This window comes from Mirounga leonina, unplaced genomic scaffold (genome assembly GCF_011800145.1).
Source record: "Mirounga leonina isolate KUSES-001 unplaced genomic scaffold, KU_Mleo_1.0 Mir_104, whole genome shotgun sequence".
Lineage (NCBI taxonomy): Eukaryota > Metazoa > Chordata > Mammalia > Carnivora > Phocidae > Mirounga > Mirounga leonina.
In genome coordinates, this window is record NW_023270231.1 from 20,102,905 (window position 1) to 20,123,226 (window position 20,322).

At 46.3% G+C, this 20,322-nt stretch overlaps 1 protein-coding gene across 4 annotated transcripts in view; it reads left to right on the plus strand.

The window, feature by feature from the left end:
- Window positions 1-4,487: 4,487 nt before the first annotated feature.
- The window catches only part of NSD1 (nuclear receptor binding SET domain protein 1), a 145,767-nt gene continuing 129,932 nt past the window's right edge, over window positions 4,488-20,322 (plus strand). The window contains exons 1-3 of one of the 4 annotated variants that reach the window (XM_035015095.1): window positions 4,488-4,640; window positions 5,774-5,887; window positions 6,628-6,717. In XM_035015095.1, the coding sequence (XP_034870986.1) occupies window positions 5,858-5,887; window positions 6,628-6,717 (120 nt within the window). In that variant the 5' untranslated portion in view covers window positions 4,488-4,640; window positions 5,774-5,857. Of the gene's footprint in view, window positions 4,641-4,726; window positions 5,207-5,770; window positions 6,718-20,322 lie in introns of those variants that run through there. The other 3 variants (XM_035015082.1, XM_035015088.1, XM_035015098.1) reach the window with 3 other exon arrangements.

Genomic DNA, 20,322 nt, shown 5'->3' on the forward strand with positions numbered 1-20,322 from the left:
AGTCATGCTTCCTCTCTGGAAGATGGAGATAACAACAGTGCCCCACTCAGGACTAAATGAGAGGGTGTCTTGGAGAATATCTGGCACAAAGGAGGAGAAGCCACAACTGTTACTGGAACAAGGCAGTTCTAGCATATCCCAGAGGCAAGGCCCTGGCCAAGGTTGTGTTTCTAGGGGAAGTATCAATCTCTTCTGGACACTGCTGGCAGAGTGAGCTTTGTACTGCATAGATGTGATCCAGAATCTGCTCCTTAACCTTCTATGGTTCCCTACTGCCCTCTAGAAAAAGCCTAAATTCTTTAACTTGAACAATAAGGCCCTGCATGATCAGGCACCCATGGCCTTTCCCATCCTCACCTGAGACCTGTTACTGCTTCCCTGACCGTCCCTGAGAACCCCCCCACCCCGAACTCCCAGCACCTTTAGCTTCTTAGTGCTCAGCTATCTAGCTTGTTTTCACTTATCTGCCTTCCTCACAAGGCTATGAGTGGAGAACTCAATAAATATCTGCTGAATGAATGAATGAAAGGGGGGGCAGTTCTAAGAAAAAAGGGGTCACTGTACACTGGCCAAATGCCTTGACAAGTATCTATCTCAGCAGCGTAGGAATTATCAGTAACCATAATTCATGGATGAGGAAACTGAGGCTAAGGTAATCTCACTGCCTGACACTTAAATTCCTGAGCATCCACGGGTGAGACAGGCACTGTGCTGGGCACTCACAGATGGTATCTGTGTGCCAGCTAAGAGCAACAGATACAAGGCCAAGCACACCAGGTGACAGTTAAGGCCCTGAGACCTTGCAGAAGAGCTTAAACTTTTGGACTTCAGTTTTTCACAGGGCTGCTGAAGGGTTAAAGGAACTAATGTGTGCCAAGTACCCAGCATGGTGTCCAGTATACAGCATAGACTTCGCAAGTATTTGATTCTAATCTTTGTCTTATGGTTGGGAGACACAGGCCCAGAAAAGTTCCCTGAGCTAAGACAAGGAGGGTAGGACAGAGCCCTGTCCCTTCTTCCCTGACTTCAAGAGCCAGTGTCCTTGTGAGAATATGTGGTCCTGTGGGTCCCCTCAACCCAGAACTGACCCACAGGAGGTGCTTGGCCAGAACCTGCTAGATGCGGAGGCCCCAGAGGGGGGCTGTTGTAGTTGAGACCACTGCAGTCAAGTTCTACTTAAGAGGCAGGAAGAGACCCCTGATGTCACCCCAGGGAAGTCCAAGAGGTTTTACCTGGGGTTCCAGCCTCCCCAAGGCCCATCAGTATACCGTTCATTCCAGCTGCCTGTCCCCCTTTGGCCCCTACTTCTTTCTCTTGGGGGCTGGGACGTTGGAAAGAGGGTTTCCTGTAGGGCAGTGATGTCCAGAGATCAGCTCTGGGAGTAACCATTATCCCAGCACGTCTTCATACCTTAGCACCTTTATTTAACTGTCCTTTCTGGAGGCCTGGGGCTTCCTGAGGCAGGCATCTCATCCTTGTTTTCCCAGCACCCAGCGTATCGCCCAGAATGCAGGAAATGGTTGCCGAATGAAGCAATGAATTACATTTCAGGATTCATCAGGTGCTTAGTTAGTCTGTACAGGCCCCTAAAACTTACCTTTACCTTAGAGAAACCTCACGCCACCCTGTGCATTAGAAGCCACAGATGAGGAAACTGAGGCTTGGGGCTATTAAGTGACTGGCTCAAGGCCAAACAGGGGCAGCTGTGAGGCCCTCAGGATGGTCTGTGGGAAAGTAAAAGGTTGAGAGGAGCCTTGATGAATTGGGGCAATTGGCAGGGTGTAATTGTCAGTCAGAAATGCTTAACTCAAATTATTAGGTGTGAAGAAGGGAACAGTCAAAGCTTCCCCACTGAATTGCCCAGAAGGGGTTGGCAGGAGTTTCTCCTTAGCAGAACAAGGGCTGGTCCCTGTAGGGCGGGACCCTGGGGTGTAGACCCAGCTTTTCTCTGGCTGGTCCTAGTGCACAGAACACTGCCAACCTTACTTTGCACTTGGGAACCTTCAGAGTACCTCAGGGGCCCCCTGGGGTCATAGTTGGAGGGGGGGCATTACTCTGGGTCCAGGGGGGGAATCTACCCTTCAAGAAAGTCTGCTTGCTGTCTTGGCAGGGCCTGCATCCCAGCACTTACGGTGTGCTAAGCCTGTGTTTACTTGTGTGCCTCCATGGCTGGTCTGTGGGCCTTGGAGAGTAGGAGGTTAGGGGCATCCTGAGCTCCTAGCCTATCCGGACCAATCTCGGGGTGAAGGACGGGAAAGGCTGAAGGGTGGAGTTTAGGGATCCCCGTGCCAATACCGTGTAGGGCAAGGCCAAAAGTGGCCTTTCTCCCAAGTGGGTTCACGGCTAACAGATAGAAGGGCTGCGGGTAAACACTCCACTGGGGCAATAATTATGCACATTTACTAAGCCCAGGGAGGAATGGTGGTCACGTGGCTCTCGAGGGCGGTGCCCTCAGCTTTGAGATGGAGTTAACTCTAATCACAGAAGGCTTTCTGGAGGAGGCGGGATTTTTATGGCGGTAGATCGTGGTTTTCTCTGAACAGCGAGGATGCCCTTAGCATTTTTGGTAACAGCTAGCTGCCGCGGTGAGCTTTTTGCCGGGGTACAGGCCCAGGGGGCGACGGAGTCAGACCGAATTGGGGGAAGGGCCTAGGGGGCCGGAGTCCCGGGGTGAGGCTGGGTTTGGGTTCCTTGACCTGTCCTTGCACCGCCTTTGATGATTGGACGCATCGCGGCCGCTCTAGGCCAGGGCTGTGGGGCCCGGGGCGCTGGGTGCAGGCCTCGAGGTCCAAGGCGCCCTGGGAGCAGACAGCACGGGGCCGAAGATTAGGCGGTTAGACCTTGCTGGGCCAGCCCGGCGGTCCGCCCTCTCAACGCAGTTCCGCCGGGGTCCCGAAGCCCGGCTCGCAGGGGCGAGGCGCGCGCTCCCGGGGGATCAGGGCTGCGGAGCCGGCGGCCTGCGCTGGGCGGCTGTGGCACGAGAGGGCCATCTGCCTGGGTGCGGAGAACTGCAGCGTCCGCGGTGCGAGGCGCGGCCCCTCCGGGCCCCCAGCCCGCGTCCCCTGCCCCGCGCGCACACACCTACTGACGCCCGCCCGCGCCCGCGGCCCGAGTCCCGGTGCCAGGCCCAGACCCAGACTAGGCGCGGGAGGCGGTGCAGGGATTAGTGGACCCCTCCCCCCAGCGCGCCCCTCGCCCCGCCCGAGGCAGCGAGGACCCCTGGGCCCGGGGGTGGTGAGGGAGCTTCGTCCCGGCGGTGCCCGGGCTGGGGACACGGCCTCACAGGGCGGGGGCCGCACGGCGGCAGGTCGAGGTGCGGGCGCGCTGTCAGGCTGCTGCCCGGCTCCGGTGCGGGGGGTGGGCTCAGCGCGGGGGTCGCCTGGCCTCATCCCCCGGCCGAGGCCACGGCCGGGCAAGCAGTGCCCGGGCGGGTAACCCGACCCGACCCGGCTCCCGGTCGCCGCTCACCCCGCAAGGCCGGGCAGGGGGAGGGAGAGAAATGGGGGGGAGGGGGAAGGGAAAGGGTGGTGGGTGAGGGGCTGTGGGGACCGCAGGGCCGAGTCCCCGGCCTGTCTGCGCTGCTCTAGGGCGGCTGCCTGTGTTGCCCGGGACGAGCCAGCCCCCTGCCTCGCGGGCGTCGGGCCTGCGGCAGGAGGGAGCCCTGAGGCTGCACAAGCTTGGCTCGGGGAGGCAGACCCGAGCTGCTGCCTCCATTTTGTTTCCTGCTCAGCTTGGTCTGTGGTGGTGGTGGTGTGGGTTTGGGGTGCGGCCGGGCAGGGGGTTCACCTGCGGCCGCGCCTGCTCGGGGCCTGAGGCCTCGAAGACCCCAGCCCAAGCCCCCAGGTGAGCCCCGCGGTAGGAGGGGGGGTTGCCTTGGCCTCGGGCCGAGCCGAGCGGGCTGAGGGCAGGTGCCCAGTGGATGGGGAGCCGGGCTGTAACCTAAGATGGAGGTCGGGACTGACGCGGGCCCGAGCGGGGCTGGCGGGGCGGTCGGACAGGCCTCAGCCGGGCCAGGTGCCGCCGGGGTTGGGGCTCGAGTTGGGTAGGGTGCAGGAGCCGTGTGCAGCTCGGGGCCGGCGCAGCGCCCCGAGGTAGGTGAGGGGATCTGAGTGCCACCCACGACGCCCGCAGGCCCAGACACTCCGGGGAGGCGCGCGAGGCCCCTGGGGAGCCTGCCTCAGGCCCCGCCCGGGCAGTCGGGCCGGCCCGTAGGCCCGGGCCGCGAGCGGGCGCGCAAGGGGAGGGGAGGGGGCGGCAGCGGCGGCTCCGCTGATTGGGCGGCGCGCTCGCGAGCCCGACTTCACCCGCCCTGAACCCCGAAGAGTGAGGCGAGGGAGCGCGCGCGCGGTGGGGGAAGGGGTGCGCGCGCACTCGGTGCCCCAGCCGCACGCGGGCCGGCGCGAGGCGCTGGGTCGCACGCGCCGCCGCGGGGGCGCGCGCGGTGGGGGTGTGAGGAGGAGGAGGCGGCGGCGGAATAGGCCGGGGCAGGTCGCGCTCGCTGCCTTCTCCCCTGAAGAGAGACGCGGGGGGAGGGGGGTGCGGCGAGCGGCTCCGCTCTCTCCCCAAGGCTCCGCTCGCGCCCCAGTGTAATGAGGGTCACCCCCTCCCCCCAGCCGGCCCGGGAGGGGGCGCGGGGCACGGTAACTAGTGCGCTGGGGCGGGTGGCGGGCAGGCGCGAGGAGGAGGGAGGAGGTGGCCGGGCGGGGAAGATGGTGGTGGCCGTGAGGTGAGGGGCGCGGGGGAGGGCCGGGTGCGGCGCGGTGTTGGTGGCCCGCGGCGTTGTAGCCGCGGGCCCCCTCCCCCTCCATCACTACCAGCCGGGCTCAGGCCTAGCCGGCCCGGCCGCCGCGAACTTCCTCCCGGCGCGGCCCTTGCCCCGCCGGCCTCCCGCGCGCACCACGGCCTCCGCCTCCCCTCAGGTAGCCGGCTGGTGGGCGCGGGGCCGGCTGCCCTCCTGCAGCAAACTTTGCTTGCTGCTTAATATTGATGAGTGCGATCGGCTCGGCCAGGAGGTGCTGCCGCGGCTGCGGGAAGGAGCGCGGCCCGGGCAGGCGGCGGCGGCGTCGGCAGCAGCCATGTTTGTCAAGCTGTAGCAGCTGCTGCTGCCCTGACTCGGCTTCACCGGCTGCCTCCGTTTCTCTCCCCCTGCCGCGTCCCGGCCTCTGGGCCCTGCAGCCGTGGACTGAGCAGTCCTGCAGTCTGGAAGGCGAGGTTCGGGGTGCACCCGCTTCGGCCGACTCGCCTGCGGCCTGGGCACGGCCGCTGCAAGGGCTTCAGCGCCGGCTGGGCGCAGGGTGCAGCGCTATTGTGACCGCTGCGCCCGAGCGAGCCAGGAAGGAGGGGGGGTAACCTTTTTGTGCAGCGTCCGGGAGCCCCCCTCGAGCCCTACAGCCCCCTCCCTTTTGGAGATCCGGCCGCTGGACACCCCCCCCCCCCAGCGGGGGATGGGGAGGATGATTCCTGTTTGAGATTTAGGAATTTCTACTGCCAAAGGGATTTTAATTTTAGTTCAGCCCAACTGTCCACCAGTCTGCAGTGCAGGAAAAAGGGACGGGCTGTTTGCATGTGGCAAGATCTGCCCAGCTCCGGGAAGATGGAGTTTGCGGAGGCTCACCGAGGCCATTTTTCCATCGTCAGCTGGGGAACTTTTTCCGCCCATGGAAGTGCAGCAGAAAGGCATCGAGGCCACTAGGCCTTGAGAATTGGCTGCCATTTTGAAGATAAGAGTCAAATGGCCTATAAACTCCGATTAATTGCTGTTTTTGGATTCCAGGTTGATGCTGGCCCAGGATGGATCAGACCTGTGAAGTATCTAGAAGAAATTGTCTGCTGCCCTTTTCCAATCCAGTGAATTTAGATGCCCCTGAAGACAAGGACAGCCCTTTCGGTAATGGTCAATCCAATTTTTCTGAGCCACTTAATGGGTGTACTATGCAGTTACCGACTGCCAGTGGAACATCCCAAAATGCTTATGGACAAGATTCTCCATCTTGTTACATTCCACTGCGGAGACTACAGGATTTGGCCTCCATGATCAATGTAGAGTATTTAAATGGGTCTGCTGATGGATCAGAATCCTTTCAAGACCCTGAAAAAAGTGATTCAAGAGCTCAGTCGCCAGTTGTTTGCACTTCTTTGAGTCCTGGTGGTCCAACAGCACTTGCTATGAAACAGGAACCCTCTTGTAATAACTCCCCTGAACTCCAGGTAAAAGTAACAAAGACTATCAAGAATGGCTTTCTGCACTTTGAGAATTTTACTTGTGTGGACGATGCAGATGTAGATTCTGAAATGGACCCAGAACAGCCAGTCACAGAGGATGAGAGTATAGAGGAGATCTTTGAGGAAACTCAGACCAATGCCACCTGCAATTATGAGCCTAAATCAGAGAATGGTGTAGACGTGGCCATGGGAAATGAACAAGACAGCACACCAGAGAGTAGACATGGTGCAGTCAAATCGCCATTCTTGCCATTAGCTCCTCAAACTGAAACACAGAAAAATAAGCAAAGAAATGAAGTGGACGGCAGCAATGAAAAAGCAGCCCTTCTCCCAGCCCCCTTTTCACTAGGAGATACAAACGTTACCATAGAAGAGCAATTAAACTCAATAAATTTATCTTTTCAGGATGATCCAGACTCCAGTACCAGTACATTAGGAAACATGCTAGAATTACCTGGAACTTCATCATCATCTACTTCACAGGAATTGCCATTTGTAAGCAGTTTTTGGTACAACTTAAATATATACATAAATGTATATATACAGGCAACTTAAAGAGAAACATAACTAATTGGTTTTTGGTTGCTTATCAGTTCATGGCTGAGAGCCTATTGCTAATGATAGGCTTTTTGGGGAAATTTTACTTTGATTTTTAAATTTATCTCCGTTGTATGAGTTTGCTTCTTTTCCCAATTAACTTTCCTTTGAGGACTGGCTAAGAGTTAGAACTTTAAGGGCATTTGATTGAGTTCAGATTTTATTTTTCAAATGGAGGTATACATTTGTTTAGATTTTTTTTTTCATTTTTAAATGCTTTGGCTTGCTGGTATCATGAGTATAGGTGGACCAATTAATTTCCTGGAGTCCTTTTTTTTTAGTTGATGGGGTGACTCTTGCTTCAGTTTGGAGTGCATTTGGGTACAAATTGAAAGTAGCTAAGATGAGAAGACCTTCTTGGATGGACATCAGTCAAAATTTAAATTAGGCCAGTTTTTCTGAACTACCTGTTGTGAAGGTATAGCATCCTATGCTTTAGATAAATGTCACCATCAGAGTAGGCTCTTGAGCCTTTTCTAGTTTTTAGTTTTAAAGTTTATGTATGTATACGTGTGTGGTATGTGTACGTGTATAGAAATAGAAAATCTAATTTGAGTTGTTCAGTAGTGCTGTGTACTGTTGTTAAAGAGTTGTAAATGATGAAGTTCCTTTTTATTCGATCTTTTGCAGAATTTCTTGATCAGTTAGCATAATGATCAGTTGACTTCTTTTAGTCTCTGTTTCATCACCTTTAAAATCAAACTTCTTGATTGTTAAAAAAAATATCCCTCAGCTTTAAATACTTGATTCTAATTTTGTTTCTGTTCAGATGTATTGTTAGGTCATCTGTAGTGTCACCACAGAAGATCTCCCCACCCCATGATGACTCTGAATCTTTAAGGTTTTAATCAAAAAATTTTATGTAGTGATCGTTTTGAGTGCATTAAACATTCAAGGCTATCAATAGCCTTGATGTTCTTTAAAGCCACAGAGAATGTGGGTGTGTCGCTTTTGTTTGTTGATTTATATATGAAATATTCTTTAGTACTCCTTGGTTTCTTAACTTGGCAGTTGCAGATTGTAAAAATTTGTTTTGGTGGTTACCTTGAGTCTGTATTGTCCTAAGTATTTTTTTAGGGTGGCTAGGCTGTGTTGGCAGCCTCTTGGCAGCTTAGACAAACCCTTTTTCTTGGGTTCACATTGAAGTTATTTTACATGTATAGTTTTTTGCCTTTGTATTTACATAGAACCCTAGGTCTAACAGTGAAGATAGATAATTCTCTAGAAGCATATATATAGAAATATAAATCTGTTTGTTTCTCATCAAAAGAGATGTCAGTGGAGTATTGGCTGTTATAAAGAATTGAAATTATTGGAGCCTATGGACAGTATGTTAGGTATCTAAACTGGGAGTTAGAAAACTTGTATAAATAGAATTTTTTTTTCTGACAAAGTCTAAATTTGCTTAAAGACTTTATGGGCTTGAAGAGGCAAGTAACCTGTTTATTTTAGGCCTCTGGGTTAAGATTGTGGGTGCAATCTATAGCTTTGATTTTTGCCTTTGATATTTTTTTTTTTAATTTTTTTTTTGAAGATTTTTAATTTATTTATTTGACAGAGAGAGACACAGCAAGAGAGGGAACACAAGCAGGGGGAGTGGGAGAGGGAGAAGCAGGCTTCCCGCGGAGCAGGGAGCCCGATGCGGGGCTCGATCCCAGGACCCTGGGATCATGACCTGAGCCGAAGGCAGACGCTCAAAGACTGAGCCACCCAGGCGCCCCTGCCTTTGATATTTTTTAACTGAAGATTTGAAAAAGTTAAATCAGTCTGAGAATGCAAATTCAGTTGAACAATATAGCTTGGGAAAGGTGTAATTAAAAGTAATCCTATATGATCACACACTATTAATACATACAGACCACAGTTGATACATGAGGTATAGAGCACTTACTCTGCATTAGATTCTATGCTCAGGGCGGGAAATTTTACTTTTTTATGATTTATTTTTTTGAGAGAGAGAGAGCATGAGCGAGCACAAGTGAGCGCAAGAGCAGAGGCACAGAGGGGTGGAGGGAGAGGGAGAGATATCCCAAGCAGACTCAGCACTGAGCACTGGAGCCCAATGCGCGGCTTGATCTCAGGACCTGAGATATGACCTGAGCCGAAACCAAGAGTTGGTTTCTCAACTGACTGAGCCACCCAGGCTCCTCAGGGCTGGAAATTTTAGAAAATCATTAGCAAATGCTGTTTGTCTTTTTGTTCTGTGATATTACGATAGAATCAGATTCTCTTATGTGACAGTAAGAGTAGTTCTTAGGATTATATACTCCCTGTCTAGAATTAGAGAAAGACACATGATTCAAGATCATATTGTCTGTTGTCTTGTATATCTAGCTATAAGCAGACTGTTTGCCTCCTGTCATAAATAAGCAGTCTCATCAGTTTATCCTTACGTGCTTTTTTTTTTTTAAGATTTTATTTATTTATTTGAGAGAGAGAGAGCACAAGTAGGAGGGGAGGGGCAGAGGGAGAAGCAGACTCCCCGCTGACCAGGAACCCTGACGCTGGTCTCTATGCCAGGACCCCAGGATCATGTCCTGAGCCCAAGACAGACACTTAACCACCTGAGCCACTCAGGCTCCCCCCTTATATGCTTTTAAATTATTTTGTTTGAATGTAATGATGTGAAATGATTGTCATAGTCAGTAGTCCTGACTTGATGCTTTTATATTTAATTGGGTTGGCACCTTCTAATTCTTGCCACTGAACATATATAGTGTACAGTGCTTCGTAATATATAGGTGCTTAATAAAATATTGAAGGAAGGTTGGTCTCAGAGCTACAAGTTTAAACAGGCAGTAACTTACAGCTTATTAAGTGCTTTGGTCTGTGTTGTCTCATTGGGTCTTCATAGCCTTGTAGTAAAAAGAGATGTCATAAATGACATAGGTCTTCTTCAAGGCACTTGAGATTATTACAGACAAGACTAAAACCCTTGAAATCAGAATTATCTCAGTACTCTTGGTTTTCTGTAGGGACTTCTGATTGTCTGACACTCTTGGCTGGGCCTGGTTTACTCATTAGGCTGATTTGTAGCAGTTACTTGTTTTATACTCTTCCCTTACTTACATATTTTATGGAGATTTTATACTATGGTGGCATCCATGAATTTAGGGATTGTCAAAACTTTTAGGATGTAGGTAGCTCAGGCTTGTCTGATGTACATATTATACTCTTTATTTAAAGAAGATCACTGAAAATGAATCCACTTACAATGGGGGCAAAAATTTCATAATAAGGAGAAAAGGGTTTACTTAGGATTTTATTTTATTTATTTTTTTAAAGATTTTATTTATTTGACAGAGACACAGCAAGAGAGGGAACACAAGCAGGGGCAGTGGGAGAGGGAGAAGCAGGCTTCCTGCAGAGCAGGGAGCCAGACACAGGGCTCGATCCCAGGACCCTGGGATCATGACTTGAGCTGAAAGCAGACGCCCAGTGACTAAGCCGCCCAGGCGCCCCCAGCTTTGCTTTTCATTTTCAGGATTGCTCCTGTCCTATTATTGTCCATTGTCATTTGTTTACTGGTTGTCATTTGTTTACATCTAGGTACTCAACCTAGATCATCCTTTCCTTGCCTATAATCAGAGTGGTTTTTCTTTATTTACATTGACTTTAAGAGACACAGCATCTTGGGGCGCCTGGGTGACTCAGTCGGTTAAGCGTCTGCCTTTGGCTCGGGTTGTGGTCCCGGGGTCTTGGGTTCGAGCCCTGCATCAGGCTCCCTGATCAGTGGGGAGCCTGCTTCTCCCTCTCCCTCTGCCTGCTGCTCCCCCTGCTTGTATTGCTCTCTCTCTCTCTGTCTAATAAATAAATAAAATCTTAAAAAAAGAAAGAAACAGCATCTTTTCACCAGATTTGTTTGCAATTTTAACTGTAATTGGCAGTATAATATTAGTTCTTTCATTAGGTGGAAATAGACACTATATTGTCCATAGGAAGATGTTTCAGTGGAGACTTTTTTTATTTTTTACTTTTTAAAAGATTTTATTTATTTGAAAGAGAGCGAGAGCACAAGCAGGGGGCAGAGGGAGAGAGAGAAGTAGGCTCCCTGCTGAGCAGGGAGCCCGAGTCAGGGCTCGATTCCAGGACCTCGGGGATCATGACCTGAGCCGAAGGCAGATGCTTAACCGACTGAGCCACCCAGGCTCCCCTGGAGACTTTTTAAAAAAAGATTTATTTGTTATAGAGAGATCACACACCTGCTGGGGTGGCGGGTGAGGGGAGGGACAGAGGGAGAGAGAGAGAATCTCGAGTACACTCCCCACTTTGCTTGGAGGAGCCATGACTCATGGCTGGATCTCATGACCCTGAGGTCATGACCTGAGCTGATACCAAGAGTGGGATGCCTCTGAATGGAGACTTTTTTGCTATTTAAAAATAGATATTTTGGGGGCACCTGGGTGCCTCAGTCAGTTAAGTGTCTTCCTTCGGCTCAGGTCCTGGGATCGAGCCCCGCCGTCGGGCTCCCTGCTCAGGGGAGAGCCTGCTTCTTCCTCTCCTCCCCACTCATGCTTTCTCTCACTATCTCTGTCTCTCTCTCAAATGAATAAATAAAATCTTTAAAAATATATAAAAATAGGTATTTTGGTGTTTTAACAATCCCATACAATCTTGGGGATTCATAAAATACTCAAAAATCACCCCCTGTACTGAGTTCTGTGCTGTGGATGATTAAGTGGTTAAAGAGATGAGTGGAGAGATGAGTGAAACCTAGAGTAGTCAAGCTTCAAGGAAGAAGTGGAACTTGAATTGGTCTTGGTTGGGTTTGGCTAGGTTTAGAAAGGTACTTTGGATGTGGAGAATTAAGTGAATGTAGTATTGGGGCGCCTGGGTGGCTCAGTTGGTTAAGCGACTGCCTTCAGCTTGGGTCATGACCCTGGAGTCCCAGGATCGAGTCCTACATCTGGATCCCTGCTAAGCAGGGAGTCTCCTTCTCCCTCTGACCCTCCCCCCTCTCATGCTCTCTCTCTCTCAAATAAATAAATAAAATTAAAAAAAAAATAAACGAACATAGTATTTTCAGGGGGTATTTGTTGGGGATTGGTAGAGTAGCATGGGTGTAGTCAGGTAATAGGGCCTAGAAATCTGGACTGTGGCATTTGGTGTTGAAGGGATTAAGATTGGGAGCCAGCAAGAGATTTTAGCTGAGAAATGATACGATGAAATTTGTGTTTGGGAAACTTAGACTGGGGAAGAATAGAAGTAACATTAGGATGTAGGAGTCTGTTGCAATAGTAATTAAAACTTAGACTTGGGCTGAGTCAGTAGTAGAAAGAAAGGGGGGCATAGTCCAAAAGATTATTTCAGAGGAGGGAATTGGGCAATCCTTCTGGGCTGCCTGGTTTGGAGGCAAAATTGGAGTCTGGATTTGAGAAAAAGAGAGGTGAGTGCAGATGATACCTAAGGCTTTTGTTGGTTCCCGAGATAATGATTCCTCAGGGATTCTCTTCTCTGTTCTCATTGCAGCAATTCTCTACTCTCTCCTTTCCTGTCTCAGAAGAAAATAGATCCTATCTCCATGCCTCTCAGGTTCTACTGTTTGACTCCCTCCTTGGTGGAGGACCTTAAAATCTTTAAGCTTTAAAGATTTTATTTATTTATTTGAAACAGAGAGCATGAGAGGGAGGAGGGTCAGAGGGAGAAGCAGACTCCCTGCTGAGCAGGGAGCCCAATGCGTGACTCGATCCCAGGACTCCAGGATCATGACCTGAGCCGAAGGCAGTCGCTTAACCAACTGAGTCACCCAGGCACCCACTCCACTCCTTTTTTTTTTAAGTTTTTGTATTATTATTTATTTATTTGAGAGAGAGAGATTGAGCATGAGAGAGGGGAGGGTCAGAGGGAGAAGCAGGCTCCCCGCTGAGCAGGGAGCCTGATGCGGGACTCGATCCTGGGACTCCAGGATCATGACCTGAGCCAAAGGCAGCCACTTAACCGACTGAGCCACCCAGGCGCCCCTGACTACCACTCCTTTAAACAGTCCTTTGACTGCTTGCTCTCTTTTCTTCCGCTTTCATTTTGTGCAGTCTCATCCACTTTCATGGATTCACTTTACTGCTACTCTGCTGTGTGAAAATGCTCTTGACCTGACTTCTGATCTTCAAACCAAGAAATTCTAGTCACTAACCCACCTTCTCCTATCAAATCATATTCACTTTTGAACCTATCCCTTATATTGCCAAACATGCATTTTCTTCTGTGTTAATGATGGCATCATCCTCCTGTTCATTTCAAGGGTGGAAACCTTGGAGTAACTTATTTATGTGATCAAACCACATATGAGTGCTTCCTCTGTGCCAGGCACTGCTAGTATTAAAAGAAAAAAAGGTAAGACATAGTCTGTGTTTTTAGGGAACTTTACTGTTTAAGGAAGACAAATGTAAACAATGACAGTAGAGAATACTAAGTGGTCTAATAGCAGAGTAGCAATAAAGTGAATCCATGAAAGTGGATGAGACGGCGGAAAATGAAAGAGGAAGAAAAGAGAGCAAGCAGTCGAAGGACTGTTTAAAGGAGTAGTAGTCAGGGGCTCCTGGGTGGCTCGGTCAGTTAAGCAGCTGCCTTTGGCTCAGGTCATGATCCTGGAGTCCCGGGATTGAGTCCCTAGTTAGGCTCCCTGCTCAGTGGGGAGCCTGCTTCTCCCTCTGACTGTCCCCCCTCTCATGCTCAATCTCTCTCTCATTCTTTCTCTCAAATAAATAAATAATAATTAAAAAAAAAAGGAGTGGTAGTCAAATGCTGCAAATCTAATATAGTATTGAAGTGTCATCTGTGACTTATAAAAGAATAGTTGCAGCAGACGGGAGGATATACAGTACTGTGGCATGTCTGGAGTAATCAGGAAGAACTTCACAGAGGGGTTATGTATAATTGAGCAGACATATGCCAGTAAGTAAGAAGGAATAGCATATAAAAGTGCCAAGAAATTCTTTGATAGAAATCTGGGGAGGAGTGGGCTTGTCAGGAGGCAAAGTATAAAGATAGGCCTTGTATCCATCCTTAAAGTCAACTTTTTTAAAAGTTTTTTTTTTTTAAGTTTTTTTAAAGATTTATTTATTGGACAGTGTGTGCATGTGTGTGGGGAGGGGCAGAGGGAGAGGGACAAGCAGACTCCCTGCTGAACAGGGAGCCTGACCCGGGGCTTGATCCCAGAACTCTGAGATCATGACCTGAGCTGAAGTCAGGCACTTGACTGACTGAGGCACCCAGGTGCCCCTTTTTTAAAATTAAATTTAAATTTAAGTGGTCTCTACACCCAACGTGGGACTTGACCTCATGACTGCAAGATCTAGGGTCGATTGCTCTTCCGACTAAGTCTGCCAGGAGCCCATAGAAATCATGCGATTTCTAATTTATACAAATTCTCCAGTTTTTTTCATTCTTCATTTCCATTCTACTACGAGGCTTTTATCACTTGCCTTCATATAGTTTTTCTTTCCAGTCTCTCTTACCCAAAATTACGCCTGACTTCCAAAATGAGAAATAGTAGATCCCTGGTTAAAGCTTTACCTTCAATGAATGCCTCACTTTTTTCCCTATTTGCCTAACAAATAAAGCCCATACTTAGTGCCTCTTTTGGTAGGACCCTTTCCTGACCTCCTGAAATCTCATATGCTATACCCAAGGTGTTCTGGGTTCAGCCAGACTGCCCTATTAGTGGTGGTTTGCTTCACACTCAGCCCTGGCTCATGCCTCTATCCTCCTGGTCTGATTCATCTTTGCATATTAACAGTATGTAACATGGTGCCTTCTTTGTAGTGACTGAGTCAAAGAAAGAGTGGATGGTACAGTGGTACAAGTTGGGAGGGGAGTAAATTTTAGGTAGGAAGGTGATGAGTGGACTGTCAGCTCTCATCCTCCATGTACCAAATTTCGAAACTTCAGAGGTTTTTTTTGTCTTTTTTTTTTTTACTTTATCTCCTCATGCACTCAATTTCTAAGGCCTTTGAATTTGAACTCCTTAATATCTGAAGCATTCATTTTTTCCTCACCATTCTTACTTTCAGCCTTTTAATTGTGGATATTAAATCATAATGGTTTTAAATTGAACAGATCTCTGAGTGTGTATTGTGCTTCCTGTTTAGTTGGAGAAGTCCCTTTAGTCTCTCTGAGGCCCAGTTCCTAATCTCCAAACTGGGGCTAGTACCTTACAGGGTTATTTGAGAGTGTGCAACAAGATACTTTATGTGAAGCAGCTTGATGGTGTTAGTTCTGAAGTAGGTGCTCAGTAAATGATGCCTATTATTTTATGCCACGAACCTAACATGTATTTGGAAGAGTTAGTCATGAATTTTGAGAAATACATCTCTGCATTTTTGCTTTTTTTCTCTATTCTTCCAAACACTTCTGCTTTAACTTGCTAAATTAAGGACATTAACTACCATTGACAGTTTCTGTTTCTGTTTAATAATCAGGACAATTTTATCCATTTTTGCTTGGTCATCAGAATTTAATTTGCAGTAGGATCAGGATCTTTCTGTACTCTACCTATTAAGTGGTATAACTTTATTATGTTGTTGCATTTTGCTGGTTGTCTTTTGTCATTGCTGTGTATATAAATGTTCCATCTCTATCCACTGGTTTTCATGGGAACCCATTGAAAGAAGATCCCATCTCTTTGGTGGTGGGTTTGATTTTCATTGAATGATTGTTTCTTAAACTTTTTTAATGATCTGAAGTGTAGCCTTTTGAAGAAAGGGCTATAATTCTTTTTAGTTAGAAAAGGAACAAATAGGGACATGTGTGTGGCTTGGTTAAATGTCTGACTCCTTTTTTTTTTTAAAGATTTATTTGACAGAGAGAGACACAGTGAGAGAAGGAATATGAGCAGGGGGAGTGGGAGAGGGAGAAGCAGGCTTCCCGTGGAGCAGGGAGCCCCATGGGGGGCTCCATCCCAGGACCCTGGGACCATGACCTGAGCCGAAGGCAGACGCTCAACGACTGAGCCACCCAGGCACCCCTAAACATCTGACTCTTGATCTTAGTTCAGGTCTTGATCTCAGGGTCCTGAGTTCAGGCCCCCTGTTGGACTCCACACTGGGTGTGGAGCCTACTTAAAAAAAAAAAGGAAAAGAAAGGTAATAAGGTATCATGGTAAAAAAAAAATCAAACTTAAAAATGGAATGTAGGGGCGCCTGGGTGGCTCAGTCGTTAAGTGTCTGCCTTCGGCTCAGGTCATGATCCCAGGGTCCTGGGATCGAGCCCCGCATCGGGCTCCCTGCTCAGCGGGAAGCCTGCTTCTCCCTCTCCCACTGCCCCTGCTTGTGTTCCCTCTCTTGCTGTGTCTCTGTCAAATAAATAAATAAAACCTTTAAAAAAAAAATGGAATGTAAACGTCTCTTTGTATCACCCCTCATATTTCATTTGCACTCTTGATATTCTGTTAGAATTTTCTTTATATATGTACATTTTTTTTATATTTTGGTAATGTAAGTGGTCTGAATATTATTCAATACCTTCGTTAATATGTTAAGGACATATTTCATATGAGCATGTAGATAAATCTCCACTCTCTTTTATTATTGAAATTTTTACTGAGATAAATATAGATTTAGAGTTTTAAGAAATACAGAGCGATCTCATACATTTTGCCTGGCTTTGCAATGCTGATGTTTTGTGAAGATGTCTAATATTAAAACCAGGATATTATGTTGATGTAATCCACCAATCTTGTTCAGGTATCCCCAGCTTTTGTTTTTCATGTTTTATTTCCCCCCAAAAGAAAATTCTGTATTGCTAAAAAGATAGGTTCCAGATATCTTCAGTTTTACCTGTACTCATTTTGTGTAGTGCGTAATATATACAGCGTATATGTTAAGTTCCCTACATTTTTCTCACCTATATAGGTTCGTATATGTACCACCACAGTCAAGATACTGAATAGTTGCAACACCACAGGATCTCTCCTGTGACCCTTTTATGTCATATCCATCTTCTTTCTTGAAACTCCTTTTCCAGCCTTGGCTAACTACTAAATCTGTCTAAAATTTTGTTATTTCAAAAATGTTACATAAATGGTATCATACAGTATATAGTTTTTTGGGATTGGGTTTTTTCACTTACAGATGTAAGTCCCTGGAGGTTCATTCAGTTTATTAAGTGTATGTATTTTATTCCTTTTTATTACTAAGTAGGATTCCACAGAATGTATATACCACAGTTTAACCATGCACCTGTTAGACATCTGGCCTTATTCTAGCTTTTGGCTATTAGAAGTAAAAGTGCTATGAACATTTGTATACAGGTTTTTGTGTAAACAGAAGTTTTCATTTCTCTGGGATAAATGCCCAAGAGTTATAATTGCTGAATCGTATGGTAGTGACATGTTTAGTTTTATAAGAAGCTGCCAAGCTGATTTCTAGAGTGACTGTGTCATTTACATTCTCACCAGCACTCTGCATCATTGCTATCATTTGGTGTTGTCATTATTTTTTTTCTTTTGGTTTTTTAAGATTTAAAAAAAATTTTTTTTTACTTTATGTTTTTAAAATATTTTTTCTATTTATTTATTTATTTGATGTAGTGTTCCATGATTCATTGTTTGAGTATAACACCCAGTGTTTTTTAAGATTTTTATTTTTAAAAATCTGAGGGGCTTGAACTTAAAACCACAGATCAAGAGTCACATGTTCTACCAACTGAGCCAACCAGGCACCCGTTTTTTCTTTTTCTCATTCATTCCTTCATTTGTTTCCATTGTAATTAATGTACTGTGTTGTATAGTTTCAGGAGTACAATATAATGATTTAGCAAATTTTTTTTTTTTTTTAAGATTTTATTTCAAGAGAGAGCATGCACAGGGGCGGGGGGGGGGGAGGGGCAGAAGGAGGAGGAGAGAGAATCTCAGGCAGACTCCATACTGAGTGCAGAGCCCTAGGCAGGCTCGATCCAGCCATCATGAGATCATGACTGGAGCTGAAATCAAGAGTCTGACTATTAACCGATTGAGCCACCGAAGTGCCCCTAATGATTCAACAGTTCCATACATTAGTGCTCATCATGATAAGTGTACTCTTAATCTCCTTAATCCATTTCATCCCTCCCTCCCCCCAATATCCCTTCTGGTAACCATCAGTTCTATTTAAGAGCCCAGTCTTCTGTCTTTTCTTTCCTTTGTTAATGTTGTTTCTTAAATTCCAGGGATGCCTGGGTTGCTCAGTCAGTTAAGCGTCTGAGTATTGATTTTGTTTTTTTTGTTTTTTGGTTTTTTTTTAAAGATTTTATTTATTTGACAGAGAGCAGGAGAGCACAAGCAGGGGGAGCGGCAGAGGGAGAGGGAGAAGCAGCCTCGCCGCTGAGCAGAGAGAGCCCGATGCGGGGCTCGAGGACCTGAGCCGAAGGCAGACACTTAAACGACTGAGGCACCCAGGTGCCCCTGAGTCTTGATTTTGGCTCAGGTCATGATCTTGGGGTTGTGAGATCAAGCCCTGCATTGGGCTTGAGCTGGGAGTGGAGCCTGCTTAAGATTTTCTCCCTCTCTCTCTGCCCCTCCCCATCCCCTGCTTGCTTGCACATGCGTGCTCTCTCTCACTCTAAAAAACACACACACACACACACACAAACCCATGATTAGAAATCATAGGGTATTTGTCTTTCTTTGACTTATTTCACTTAGCATTATACCCTCTAGATCCATCTGTGTTGTTGCAAATGGCAAAATCTCATTCTTTTTTTAAGACTAATATTCCATTGTATATATCTACACCACACCTTTTTTATCCATTCATAAGTCAGTGGACATTTGGGTTGCTTCCGTATCTTGGCTATTGCAGATAATGTTGCAGTAAACATAGGGGTGCATATATCTTTTTGAATTAGTGTTTCATATTCTGTGGGTAAATACCCAGTAGTAGAAGTACTGTATCATCTGGTAATTCTATTTTTAATTTTTTTGAAGAACCTCCATACTGTTTCCCACAGTGGCTGTACCAGTTTACATTCCACCAACAATGCATGAGGGTTCCTTTTTCAACACATCTTTACCAACACTTTTTCTTGTGTTTTTGGTTTTAGCCATCTGACAGGTGTGAGGTGATGTCTCATTGTGGTTTTGATTTGCATTTGTGTCATCACTATTTTTATTTCAGCCATTTTGATAGTTATGTAATATCTCATTATGGTTTTAATTGGTATTTTCCTGATAGCTAATGATGTTGAACATCTTTTTGTGTGCTTATTTGCCATCTGTATATCCTCTGGTGAAACATGTTCATCTCTTGCCCATTTTCTAATTGGATTGTTTGATTTTTTTTTTTTTTAAACTTGAGTTTTGAGAGTTTCTTGCTAGATGATCTACATTCTTTGTAATGGTTGTATACAAACCATAATTTTTAAGCATTGCTTCCACTTTTAGATAATTTATGAGAGAACCAACAAAGCCATACATACTTGTGGTTTCCCTTTTATAAATTGAAACAGATTTTAGGGTTGCTTTTATTAGGCAAAATTACTTTATTAAGGTTTCTAAAGTTCTTTTCACATCTCCAGTAATGTTGCATAAAATACCATAATACTCTGGTAAAGATTGCTGGAAGGATAAAGTCCATTTTAGAGTATGAACAATTGTATTTGCATGTTAGATTAAATTAAAAATAATTATTGGTTATATGATATCCCCTATATACCAGGAAGAGTCTGAAGGTAGTCTTTTCTTTGTAAATTATGAGGGTATATTCCCCTTGTCATCTCTAATTTCTCTTCATGGTGTAATTGGAGCTGTTGGGTATCCCTAGTGCAAGTAGGTGATGTACAAGTTACCTTTGCACTCAGTAAAAATAATAGACGTTAATGCCATGCTAATTGTCATTGGAATTTTTACCTCCAAAGGCATTTCTCTAACATTGCATTTGGTTCAGTTGACAATGTATTGAATTTGTTTTTATAATTATATTAAGGAACAAGCACAGTGCTGTCATCTGTAAAGAATTGCAGAGCAGATGGGACGCCTGGGTGGCTCAGTGGGTTAAGCGTCTGCCTTCAGCTCAGGTCATGATCCCAGGGTCCTGGGATCGAGTCCCGCATCAGGCTCCCTGCTCTGCGGGGAGCCTGCTTCTCCCTCTGCCTCTGCCTCTCTCTCTCTCTATCTCTCATGAATAAATAAATAAAATCTTTAAAAAAAAAAAAAAGAAAGAAAGAATTGCAGAGCAGTTGTTGAGAGGTAATAAAATTCTACATTTAAAGTGTTTTTTAACATAGTAGAGCTTTGGGGCAGAAGTATAGTACAGGTAATAAAACCACTGAGATCGGTTCTTTGGTGGAGTAGATGTTAGAATTGTAAGTAAAGTCTTGATAGGTAATATCTGTGAAATTACTTTCTAGTAATAATTTCATAATAATGTTTGTGGAATTATTTCCTAAGGATAAACTGCTGATAGTGGAATTATCTGGGCAATGGGTTAGATTTTTTGTGTCTTGATGTATCTACTTCTGTATGGCTTTACAAAAGGATTGCACCATTTTAATAGTTTTTGTTTATTTATATTTATTTTAAAAAAGATTTTA